We start from the raw sequence: 13,064 nt of genomic DNA, 5'->3' as shown, positions 1-13,064 counted from the left end.
CTTCTTTTCACCTTTATTACCAATACCCCTGTCCAAGCCCCTATGTGAGTTTGCCTTGACTACTGCAGCAACATCCTAATTGCTGGTCCTGTTGCTTCCATTTCTGACCTTCTATAATTCATCCTCCTCCCAGAAGCAAAATCATTCTGTTAAATGTCCTGTCAGTCCCCTGGTGGTGGTGGTGGGGTCTGTAAGAAGCTTTGAATGGCCTTCTAATACTTTTACAAGATCTAAATTTGCCTGTGGCCTGTAAGACCCTGCATGTTCTGGCTCTGAAATCTCAATTTATATCACAGTCTTGCTTCCCTACTTGCTAGGCCCCAACCATAATGACCTTTCTCAGTTCCCAGCACTTTCTTACCTCATAGCCTTTGCACCTACTGTTTCCACTGCCTCCTCTCCCCCGATCCAGCTCCATCTCATCCTTCCTGTTTTAGCATACATATTACCCCTCAAACAGAACATCTCCAAATGCCTCCTCTAAAATGCTTCCTCTGCCTCTACCCACCCACTCCACCACACTGCCTACCTTACTGCTACCAGAGCACTCATCACCATCAGCAGTCATCTTATTTATATTTATGACCTGTCTCCCCAGTTAGTATCTACCCTACTTGAGAGTAAGACTTGAGTCTACCTTACTGACATTGCAGGTGCTATGCTCGCCACAGTGCCTGTCTCAGGAACAGGCTCTCAGCTCAAATTTGTTCAGTCAGTCAATAAGGATTAACTAATGAATAAACCAACGACCTTCCAAAGCACTGGCCGGGCTTATGCAGGTCAGCCAGAGGCCCTAATCCAAGCAGGACTAAGGTGGTTTGCACTGGATTTGCACTGGTTTGCACATGTTTCTCCATCATTGTAAAATAATAACACATTGCTTTTGGAAAAATACAAAGAAACTTGAAGTATTCAAACAATATCCTTGAGCCAACAACACACCTCAACATTTCAAGGCACATACACACGTGCATGCATACACACACACACATACACAATTTTTGGAGGCGAAGGAGGAAAAAATGGGGAACAAAAACATACATTTGGTGAGCCTCATACATTTTTTTTTTTTTTGAGACAAGAGTTTCACTCTTGTTGCCCAGGCTAGAGGGTAATGGTGTGATCTCGGCTCACTGCAACCTCCGTCTCCCGGGTTCAAGCGATTCTCCTGCCTCAGCCTCCCAAGTAGCTGGGATTACAGGTGCATGCCAACATGCCCAGCAAATTTTTGTATTTTTAGTAGAGACAGGGTTTCACTATATGGGCCAGGCTGGTCTTGAACTCCTGACCTCATGTGATCCACCTGCCTCAGCCTCCCAAAGTGCTGGGATTACAGGCGTGAGCCACCATGCCCAGTCTCTTTGCTTTTTTTAGAGATGGGGTCTCACTCTGTCACCCAAGCTGGAGTGCAATGGTGTGAGTATAGCTCACTGCAGCCTCAAACTCCTGGGCAATCAAGCCATCTGCCTGCCTCGGCCTCACAAAGCTCTGGGATTACAGGAGTGAGCCACAGTGCCCAGCCTCATAAAATTTTTAATGCAAGGCACATCGTTCACTCCAGTCGATAATTCCCCAAAATATTTTGGCTAAAGGCTATATGCAGTGGCTCACATCTGTAATCCGAGCATTCTGGGAGGCCAAGGCGGACGGATCACTTGAGGCCAGGAGTTCGAGACCAGCCTGGTCAACATGGTGAAACCTCGTCTCTATAAAAATTAGCCAGGCATGGTGGTCCATGCCTATAATCCCAGCTACTCGGGAGGCTGAGGCAGGAGAATTGCTTGAACTCAGGAGGTAGAAGGTACAGTAAGCCAAGACTGCACCACTGCACTCCAGCCTGGGCAATGAAGGAAGACCCTGTCTCCAGAAAAAAAAAAAAATTTTTTTTTTTTGGCTAAAATCAAAGGAGTCCCAAGGTAGGCCTAGATTACAACAGAGTGAACCTAGTAGTGTTCAGAAAAGGTTAGATTATCCGCCAAAGAAATAAAATGAAAGTTTCAAAATTTAAAACACAGGAATGTAAACAGTCCCAGTAAATAAAAAGAAGCCCCTAAAATTCCTTCTATTCTGCCAGAGCAGAGTAAGACCAACAAGGTCATATACCCAGCACACACGCTCTAGCTGTTCCTTCCCTCCTAATTCCTAGTCATCCTCTTAACGCAGCTAGCAGGCCTTACCATTGCATTGAGCTGGGAGTTGCTGGCCTGTGTAATGCCAAGAATGTTGGTGGTGTGCATCACTTCAACCGAAAAACTTGGCAGCCAGCTCGCAATCCGAGACCCTGAAACAAACAAGAATCCAGAATAAGTTTCAGAGCCCTGACTCCTTCCCCCATCATCTGCTCTCACAGCAGCCGCTGTAATGGCTGGTGTTCACTGAGGGCTTCCGATATGGCAGGCCTCTCATGCCAAGTGTTCCACGTGGACTAGCTCATTTAATCCTCACTACATCCCACATGGTACCTCCTATTATCATTCTCCTAGTATCCTTCTCAAAGATACAGCACTAATACCCTTGGTCTTTGGTCTCTGAGGCACTCAGAAGTTAGGGGACTTGTCCAAGATCACACAGTTTAACTATGATGGCCAAGATGTGAAGCCAGACAGGCAAGCCCTAGAACCCTTCACTGCTGAGCAATCCTGCTTTCCAGGGGGGCTGGATGCAGCCCAACCCAGCACCCTCACGCGCTCAGCCTGGGAGATGAAGAAGCTTTTCAAGGCTCTAAGCTTCTATAACACATGAGCTTTGGCTCCTCTCTTTCACGAGCTACACAAATGACTATTCATTTGGAGGCATTTTCACATTTACTTTCAGGAAGTATTTTTTCTTTAATCTTAAAAGCCTTGGTTTTCTGATTCAAAATTCTTTTTAAATCATGCTATTCTACAACACAGGCTTGTAGACTAACAGCACCAAAAAGTCTGCTACTTCTGTTATTTCCTGAAGAAAACAGGAGCCCAAGATACAACAGCACCAAGAATAGGCTGTAAAACAACCCAATATCAAGCTACACGTTTAAGGCTGCTTTTCATTCCTTCACAAAGAAACTCTGATGCATGGAATAGAAAATCAAGTGTGGCCAGGCGCAATGGCTCACACCTGTAATCCCAACACTTGTGGGAGGCTAAGGCAGACAGATCACAAGGTCAGGATATCGAGACCATCCTGGCCAGAACGGTGAAACCCCGTCTCTACTAAAAATACAAAAATTAGCCAGGCATGGTGGCACGTGCCTGTAATCCCAGCTACTTGGGTGGCTGAGGCAGGAGAATCGCTTGAACCAGGGAATCGGAGGTTGCAGTGAGCTGAGATCGCACCACTGCAGTCCAGCCTGGAGACAGGGTAAGACTCCGTCTCAAAAAAAAAAAAAAAGAAAGAAAGAAAATCAAGTGGAATGGCCATCTCAAAGGTCTTGAGATGGGTACAAACAAAATGTACCCATTTAAGAAATGGATACTTATTTCATGTACTAACTAGGGAGAAATAAAGTTGAGTTTATCTATTTTGACTAAAGTTTTAGTAGTCATAATTCATAAAATAGTGGATTGGATAGCCAGGTCTCATCTCCAATATTGCTAGTATATTTCAGAAGTTTTACCTGGAAGAGCCCTTCATTCACAGCCACCAAACCAGGCCCCCTAAACCCCTCTAACATTCTGGGCGCAGCCAGCCAAGTAGCCCCACCTACTCTTTTGGAAGATATGACTCTACTCCCCCTGGTCCTTTCTTTGAAGGATTTCACCAACATGACACCATCCCCACTGTACCCCATTCTTGAAACTCAAATTGGGGATGTGAATAGCACTACTGCTAACAAAATTCCAGGGACACTTGTGTTACAGTAACAATTATAAACATGAACTCACAGAATTTAGCGGTACTGGACTGTTGAAAATCAACAGCAGCTTAATGTGAATTAAGGAAGGATGATCAACCAGACCCTGATATGTCACAGCCTTAGAATTTTAAGTGTGGTTTTCATTACAACTCCTTTTAACACTGCTGGGAGGCAGAACATTTATATTTTATGGACAAAGCAACAGGGTTCCAGCTCTGATTCTGCTTGTGGTACTCACTAGAAAGGCTTCTCAATGATCCTTCATTATATGCTTAAATGCTACACAAATGCAATACATTATTAGGAAAGGTTAACTATTGAGCTAATTAAGTGTGCTCCTCGAAGGCATGGTTGATTTAGTTTTACTTCTCCACCCTCCTGCCCCACCCTGCCCATACTGACATGGAATCGGGCAAAATGCCTGGCATCCCTCTGTTTGTTCTATCTCTATCCATCTGTCTATCCATCCCTCCCACCTAAATGCTTTCAATTAAAATTGAAATACAGTCAATGCGTAGCTTAACAACAGGGACACGTTCTGATAAATGTGTTGCTAGGTGATTTCATCGTTGTGCAAACATCATAGAGTGTATTTACATAAACCTAAATGGTATAACTTACTATACACCCAGGCTATATGATATAGTCTATTGCTCTAGGCTACAATCCTGTACAGCATGTTACTGTACTGGAGGCAGTTGTAACACAGTGCTAAGTATTTGTGTATCTAAACATATCTAATAGAAAACATGTAGTAAAAATATGGTACAAAAAAACACAAAACAAAACACCTGCATAGGGCACTTACCAGGAATGAAGCTTGCAGGATTAAGGCTGCTCTAGGTGAGTCAGTGAGTGGTGAAATGTGAAGGCCTAGGACATTACTGTGTGCTCCTGTAGACTTTATAAACACCGTACACTTAGGCTACACTAAATTCATGACAAAATGTTTCTTTCTTCAATAAATTAAATTTAGCTTACTATAAGTTTTTTACTTCATAAACTTAATTTTTAACTTTTTGACTCTTGTAGTAACACTTAGCTTAAAATCCAAACACCCTGTACAGCTATTAAAAATATTTTCTTTTTTATTCTGCAAGAGTTTTTCTATTTCTAAAAGTTTTAATTTTACTTTTTAAATTTTTTTGGCTAAAAACTAAGATACAAACACACACATTAGCCTAAGCCTACACAGGTCAGGAGCATCAGTATCGCTGTGGTCCACCTCCACCTCTTGTACCACTGGAAGGTCTTCAGGGGCAGCAACACGCATGCAGCTGTCATCTTCTAGAATAACAATACCTTATTCTGGAACCTCCTGAAGGACCTGCCTGAGGCTGCTTTACAGTAAATTTTTTTTCTATGTAAGTATGAGTACACTTTAAAGTAATGATAAAAATTGTAGTAAATACCAGGCCACAGGAATTTTTTAGGTCCATTATCATCTTATGGGACCATTGCCGTATATGCGGTTTGTCATGGACTGAAATGTCGTTATGGGGCACATGACTGTATAATATTAAACTGGTCTGTACAGGGCAATTTATAATTAAAATAGTATCTGCCTAGGGGAGAACATCCCTTAGGTATAGTTTTAGAGGTTGAAACCAACTAACCATCGAAATGGAAGAAGTGATTGTGTTGGTTTAAGCGAGGTCTCCCTTCGGCTGCTGCTACAGGAACCAAATTCTCATCCAAATTCTCTCCTTGATGGTCTTCCCTGACACGATTATTGTCAGCAATATTAAGAGACATTCTGCATGTTGGACAGGAGGTGTCTTGTTCTAGCCAGGAACGAAGACAGGAGCTACCAAAAAGTCCAAAAGAACATACGTCAGCATCCTCGATTGTTCCTTAGCATACTTTGTGAGAATTCCCCCAGAAGTACTCTGGATCTGTCAAATGTGCTCCAATTTGATTTTCTCTCCACCACTAGTGAGATTTAAGTGTTAAGAAGCATTTATGGACATTACCTCTTTGCCCTACTTCATTTTAATACACTTCCAGCGTGTCCTGCTGGGAACATGAATTCTTTACCATATGAAGTCATCTACCAAGCTCCTGGTTGTGACCCCTTTTCAATGGGACTTCCTAGCATGGCTCACCATCTTCTCATCCAATTCTATTTGGCTACTTCAAAATCCATGTGGCTGAATCATCCAACACCCTGGCCTCTCATATCCTTGAGTCCTCCACTCTGACGCTCACATCTTTCACTCTGCTTTAGCTACCACTAGCACAGTCATAGCCTTGGCCTTGTCTTCAAAATCTTGATGTCAAAAATCTCACTCATTCACTCAAGCTCCTCTCCTTCCAACTCACTTATCTGGCACCAAACTTGCTAAGACCTCCCATCTGCTTTTTCCTTAAGCATGACAGCCCTACAGGTCCTTACCTCCCCGTTCCCCTGGCTCACCTGTAACTTCTCCTCTCCATTCACCACCTCAACCTCCTCCACCCTCTTCTCTTTGCATGCTGCTTTCCCAACAAGGCTGAAGCTTCTTTTGCCCTCTCTCAGGAGATGATAATGCCTTAATTATGGTAGACACTCAGTAAATACTTGAGGTGTCCATTAAAGGAAAGGATACTAGAGTAAGAAGCAGAAAATGTGAGATCAGTCCCAATTCTCCCTCTAACTAGCTGTGTGATCCAGGCAAACCCTTCAGCCTCTCTTGACTAGTCCTCTCCACTAAAGAATGAGATGGCTGGATGAATTAATCTCCAAGGTCCCTCCCATTTTATGAGAATTTGTTATCTTTCTCTAAGGGCGCAAGTAGGCACTCAATAAAAATGCTGTATCTTCTTTTAAATATCTATGAACATGTGTAGATATAAAGTTATAAAGGAAAACCTCACCATAATACGATAATCCTCAGAGTCTCCAGCAACCAAATGGTACATAAGTAACAGGAGTTTCCTAGAGGCCAAGATAGAGCTACTTCTTACTCACTCCGTGTCATGAGAGTGTGTGACAGTCGTGTTCCAAAATAATGTCATCTGTCTGTATGTATATACCCAACTCTATCATATTTTGCAATTAAATACCTATAATTTGTCTGTGATAATTTAGTCAAATAAGTGATTTTTTTTAAGTCCACTTCTCCTAGTGACACCCTGAAATCACACCACTAGTAGAATAACATTAGCCTTGCGGGGGATTACAAAAGTATGCAAGATCCTTGCCTTCCAATAACGCTACACTGTGACATACTTTTTATAAGCAAATCTAAATTTATTTCACAGAGTGCAAAATCCTCCCACATTAAATATAACAGCCTAAAAACTCCAAGGTGAGTACAACTAGTTAGATATAGTTTTCTGTTTTGAAAAAAATGCTAGAGTTCCTTAACTGAGAGAAATCAAACTTTAGAGAGAAAACGGATCTATTCACTGGACTCTGAAATGTTGTAAAAATATCCTCTATAGCAACAAATTATCTAGCTATTGTGTCTGCAAGAATATAGGCATTACCTTTATCACAAATTAAAATGAATTTGCCTTAGATTCTCAGCACACAATCATTCCCAAAGCTACAAAGTAAAGCCAACCAAGAGCACATCCTAACAACTATTTGTTCACTCAACCCGAGGCAGATAAGTGTTTTAAAATTAAATCCTAACTCTTAAGCAACCACTGAGTAAAGAAGAAATCACTTTGGGAAATGAGACACTTTGAGACAAATGAAAACAAAACCACAACGTATCCAAACTTATGAGATGCAGTGGAAGCAATGCTCAGAGGCCAATTTGTAGCAGAAAATGCCTAAAAAGAAGAAAGCTCTCAAGTCAAAAACCTAACTTTATGCCTATAGAACCAGAAAAATAGCAAACTAAACCCAAAGCCAACAGAGGTATCTAGAGTAATTCATAGAGACAAAATATAGAATGGTGAGTGCCAAGGGCTTCGGGAGAAACAGAGAGGGACTTTCTGTATACTGGAGACAATTTCAGTTTCATAAGATGAAAAAGTTCTGGAGATAGATGGTGATGAAGGCTATACAACAATATGACTATACTCCATGCCACCAGACCATATACTTAAAAATAGCTAACAGTAAATTTTTTGTTATATTTTACCAGAATAAAAAAACTATATTTAAGAATTATTACTAAAAAACAAAACAAAATTCACCATAATGAGATAACACTTCACACCCACAAGAATGGCTATAATAACAAAAATAGAAAATGACAAGTGTTGGCAAGATGTATGAAGAAACTAGACCCCTCAGGTATTGTTGGTGGGAATATCAAGTGGTACAGCTGCTGTAGAAAACAGTTTGGCATTTCCTCAAAAGTTAAACAGAATTATCACGTGATCCAGAAATTCCACTCCTAGGCATATACCCAAAAGAAGTGGGAACAAGTCCTCAAACAGATACTTCTCACAAGCACATGTTCCTACCAGCATTATTCATAATAGTCAAAATGTGGAAACAACCCAAATGTCCACCAATGGATGAATGGATAAACTAATTGTTTAATTTATAAAATTATTTAAATTCACCCATAAAATGTAATGAAGTACTGATACATGCTACAACTTGGATGACCTCAAAAAATATTAAGCGAAAGACGTCAGTCACAAAAAGTCACGTTATATGATTCCTTTATATGAAATGTCCAGAATAGGTAAATCCATAGAGACAGAAAGTGGATTAGTGGTTGCCAGGCGATGGAGAAGGAAGGAATGAAGAGTGCTTACTTAGTGACTATGAGGTGCTATTGTGGAGTGATAAAAAGGTTTTGAAACTAGCGAGAAGGGTGGTTGCATAACATTGTGAACACATTAGCAGCCACTGAACTGTACATTTTAAAATGGTTAAATGTATATTATCTGAATTTTGCCTCAAAGAAATTAAATCATAGAATTAATCTAACATATGCTTGAAGATATTATTTCTGAGCTAAAATAGAGTTATTCTGAGTTTATTCTTCCCAACTAGCCTCCAAGCTCCTTAGGGGCTAACTGAAATAATTTTGAGAAATGTGTGCAAATTCCCTGGTCTTCCCAACCTCAACGAACGTGCACCGCTCTACACCCAACTGTCCAACCCGCACAACTAGGGAAACCCTGGCACCTCTTTCATTCCTCACTTTCCCTCAGCTGGTCTAGCACCACATCCTTCCTGATCCCCTCAAATCTGTCTTCTCACTAACTCTACTTGTACCACCAGAGTCCAAGTTACAATTTCTTTTTTTTTTTTTGAGACAGAGTTTCGTTCTTGTTGCCCAGGCTGGAGTACAGTGGCGTGACCTCAGCTTACTGCAACCTCCACCTCCCAGGTTGAAGCAATTCTCCTGCCTCAGCCTCCCAAGTAGCTGGGATTACAGGCACCCGCCACCACGCCCAGCTAATTTTTTTGTATTTTTAGTAGAGGTGGGGTTTCACCATGTTGGTCAGGCTGGTTTCAAACTCCTGACCTTGGATGATCCACCTGCCTCAGTGTCCCAAAGTGCTAGGATTACCCCTGAACCACTGCAGCCATTACTAACCAATCCCCCTGGATCTCTTCAAACAGCAAATCTTACCCGCCAATCCTTACTCAATGTTCAACAGCATCTCACCACTCCCAATGGTCCTCCAGACCCTGCCTATGTGTCTTCTGCCTCAGCGGACACCTTGTCCTTTACTCTCTGGGATCAGCCACACAGCTTCTCTTTTAGTCTCTTCCATTTCTTCCTGCTGCACAGATGCACCCTCTCTCTCAAGTACCTAGTACCACCTGATCCCTCCTTTTGTTGACTTAACTCCTACTTATCCTCAAGAGTCACTTCCTTCAAGTTTGAGTCGGATTTTTTCATTACAAGCTCTCAAGAACTATGTTCCTTTGCTTTAAAGCACTTATCTCATTGATACTTTAAAATTCATAAATATGCCTGGTTCTGATTCACGTTTGAATCCTCCGTTCGACTGTAAGCTACAGGAAAGCAATGATCACACTAGTCATTTTCATTTTATCCCCAGAGCCTAACACAGCACTCAGCACATAAAAAAAAAATAAAAAAAAATAAAAAAAATAAAAAAAAAAAAATCTGTCAACAATGTGTTGAGTTACTGAGACTCTAGCTCCAAAGCCCTATATAAAAAAGAAGAAGAAAAACCCTTTGAGACTATAAAATAAAGAAAGGAAGATTAAAGATGCAAAGATCAGAACTTTCCCAATATGCAAAATTGAAAACACATGCAAAAGGCCAAAAGATACCTCAAGGTCCATTAACATCAAAACATCAAACTTATACACACAGTCATTTATGTGAGACAGACAGAGCCCCAGTGACATCTTAGATCTACTTCCATCTGGAAGGATTACAGAAGAGACTATTTGTAATCCTTGATAACAGACACAGCTCTTTTGTGCTGTTTAGTGGTCCTGGTCTACAACCCATCTCAATCCACTTCTCTGGTGAGATTTTAGGCTTCTTTTGGGCATATACAAAATGCAAAATTATATATTCTCTCTCTCCCAGTTAGATAATAAGCTGTCTGAAAATAAGGACTCCCCGCTAATCCTTTCTTTTAAATCTTACAGACATATTTGCTGTACTTCAGAGCTAAAATGGAGAAGAAATATGAAGACAGTTACCATACCCAGAAATTCAGATGGCAAACTATGGGAGGGAAACAGTCCTATGATGTAGGGAAGAGGCTAAGGAACAAAGAAGGACACCCAAGAGCTTCCCAGAACACGCAGTGCCAGCAGCAAGGCCAGGCGGAGGTAATGTCCCCACTCCTCCACTAGGATGAGTCTCAAGCCTGGGTACAAAAAGCACCCACACACCCTGGACAGAACACCCGTCCCACAGGGCCCTTCACAAAGCTCCTACTTGTGGAAAAGATGTCCGCAGGGCAGTTTCCGCGCAGCCTGCATGGAGTCCCAACAGATGGCACAGTCATCATTGTTGACAGCCAGCTCCTCTGGAGTTGCAACTGCAAACCTGTGGAAACAAAACAAGCCCAGCAGGAACCTTGGTCAGTTCCACACACACACTAAACACCACTTGATAGACTGCACCTATATCACAGCACAGTTACAGAGAAAGCGTGTTCAGCAAAACATTCTTGATAATCAAAAATATAATTTACCTTCAAAGCCCATTAAAAAGTGAGTGAGAAACTTATGCACAGGAACTTTGTCTAAATAATGGCTGCTAGGCCGAGTGTGGTGGCGGGCGTCTGTAATCCCAGCTACTCAGGAGGCTGAGGCAGGATAATCGCTTCAACCCAAGAGGCGGAGGTTGCAGTGAGCCGAGATTGCGCCACTGCATTCCAGCCTGGTGACAGTGCGAGACGATGTCTCCAAAATAGTAATAATAACAATGACTGCTTTTAGTGAAGACCTCGGAGAACATATCCAGACAAATCAGAGAAGTAAGGCCCCCAGAGATCCAATCTGTGTCCCTGGCCACAAAGAAGTGATCCAGGCTGTCCCCCTGGGCACAAAGAGGATACCCATTAATCTTGCACCTCCAGGCATGGTTTAGCCTCAGCTTGGCAAAAGAGTGCCTCCTTCAATGAGGTTAAGTATGTGTGTGTAAACATGCATATGCAGAGAATAATTGAGACCCACTTTCACGAAATGAGCAGGACATAAGCCCAATGAAGCGTCTATTTGATAATAATGACAATAAAATCATGACGAATAAGAGCCTAATACTGAGCACTACGTGCCCAGTACTATTCTAAATACACGAATTATCTCACCAAATTCTCCCAAAGGTTCAGGCAGAAGGTTCTGTTTTCATCCCTAATTTAGAGATGAAGTAAACTGCCCCAAATCACCCAGCACCTAAGCGGGGATTCACACCCGGGCAGTCTGACTCCAGAGCCTCTCCTCTCCACCACTGTTAGCAGTTTACAAACATGCATTCTGACATACTCTGGAATCTGTTGTTATTAAAAAGCTAAAATGAGTAAACTTAGGCAACATCAACTTATGTTTCCTCACCTGGCCTCCATGTTCCCAACCACACGCAGATAGTTCTTGTGCCGACGAATTCGACGCTGCACCTCATGAAACAGGTAACGAAGCTGCATAAAGATGACCAAGCTAGCCATGGATAACCAGATGTTGCCAAATAACTTAGAAAGAAAGAGAGTAAAATACACGGTAAAAGTGAACATGAACTTGCTAGTGATGAAGGCGCAGTATGCAGCAGAAGCTCTTCACTGTTGGTGATGGTGAACTGCAATATTTTTCAGAAAGGAAATACACAGATGTATCTCATTACTCTAAACAAGGCATATCCTCGTCTGCCTAGGTGCTCCACTGCCAGTCATCTTTCCTGAGAAACTCATCAGAAATGGAAAAGCTTTATGCAAAAAGATGTCTATCCATGAAATTATAAAAGAGAAAATATGAAAATGAACAAAATGTCCAGCAGAAGAACAGTTAGGTTGTAAACTTATATTATGTAAAATTATATACTCATTAATTACATTTATTTATATTATACAACTACATATTACACTATTGTATTTGTATATATAACAGTTCTGAAGGTCAATTATGGGAAGACTGTATTAGATAAATAAAAAAAGCAAGATATAACTAATTTTATCAAACTAATACATGATAAAAAATATGTAAAAATGTGAAATAGCAAACAACCGAATATAATCTAAATAACCCACTGTGAGATGTGGTTTATTAAATCATGGTACAGCTATCTGAAGACATTTTTATCCTGAAAGTATTAAAACGGCTTAGAAGAACTGATGCTAACATAGGAAAATGTTCATAATACATTTTTAAAACTATATGTCTATACGTCTAAAATATCTCAATTTATGAAGGTATGTACTCAAATACATAAAAAGAAAACTGTTAAAAGAAGCAGTTAAACACAACAAAATCTTCAGGAAACAAGCATGAGGAAAAAAATTAAAATTTAAGAAAAGAAGACAAAAAAATCTTAAGAGTTATCTTTGGCCATTTGTCCCCTTTTTGAGGGGGGAGGGAGGCTTTTTTTTTTTTGAGATGGAGTCTCACCCTGTCGCCCAGGCTAGAGTGCAGTGGTGCGATCTCGGCTCACTGCAACCTTCATCTCCCAGGTTTAAGCAATTCTCTGCCTCAGCCTCCCCAGTAGCTGGGATTATAGACGTGAGCCACCACGTCCGGCCGAGCCTCTTTTTTTTAAAAAAAGAATTACATGCTTTCTTTAAAAAGTATGTTTTCAAAGTTTCTTTCAACAAGCAGACTTAGAAATGTGCCATGTCTAGCCCA

At 41.2% G+C, this 13,064-nt stretch overlaps 4 protein-coding genes across 19 annotated transcripts in view; 3 read left to right on the top strand and 1 right to left on the bottom strand.

Moving 5' to 3' along the window:
* Positions 1-13,064, top strand: part of LOC126943908 (metallothionein-1E) — a 339,166-nt gene that overhangs the window by 87,814 nt on the left and 238,288 nt on the right. The window lies entirely within an intron of this gene.
* LOC126943900 (metallothionein-2) overlaps positions 1-13,064 on the top strand; it is an 894,508-nt gene that overhangs the window by 660,631 nt on the left and 220,813 nt on the right. The gene's annotated exons all lie outside the window — the stretch shown is intronic.
* MT3 (metallothionein 3) overlaps positions 1-13,064 on the top strand; it is an 892,117-nt gene that overhangs the window by 679,376 nt on the left and 199,677 nt on the right. The gene's annotated exons all lie outside the window — the stretch shown is intronic.
* The window catches only part of AMFR (autocrine motility factor receptor), a 57,181-nt gene that overhangs the window by 22,284 nt on the left and 21,833 nt on the right, over positions 1-13,064 (bottom strand). For all 3 annotated transcript variants that reach the window (XM_050772911.1, XM_050772912.1, XM_050772913.1), the window contains exons 7-10: positions 11,787-11,920; positions 10,666-10,776; positions 5,455-5,645; positions 2,178-2,281 (exon numbers count right to left, since the gene is read on the bottom strand). In XM_050772911.1, the coding sequence (XP_050628868.1) occupies positions 2,178-2,281; positions 5,455-5,645; positions 10,666-10,776; positions 11,787-11,920 (540 nt within the window). The remainder of the gene's footprint in view (positions 1-2,177; positions 2,282-5,454; positions 5,646-10,665; positions 10,777-11,786; positions 11,921-13,064) is intronic.

The sequence above is a fragment of the Macaca thibetana genome, chromosome 20, assembly GCF_024542745.1.
Source record: "Macaca thibetana thibetana isolate TM-01 chromosome 20, ASM2454274v1, whole genome shotgun sequence".
NCBI lineage: Eukaryota > Metazoa > Chordata > Mammalia > Primates > Cercopithecidae > Macaca > Macaca thibetana.
The sequence above is the reverse complement of the archived record's forward strand: the minus strand, read 5'-3'. Positions and strand labels throughout refer to the sequence as shown.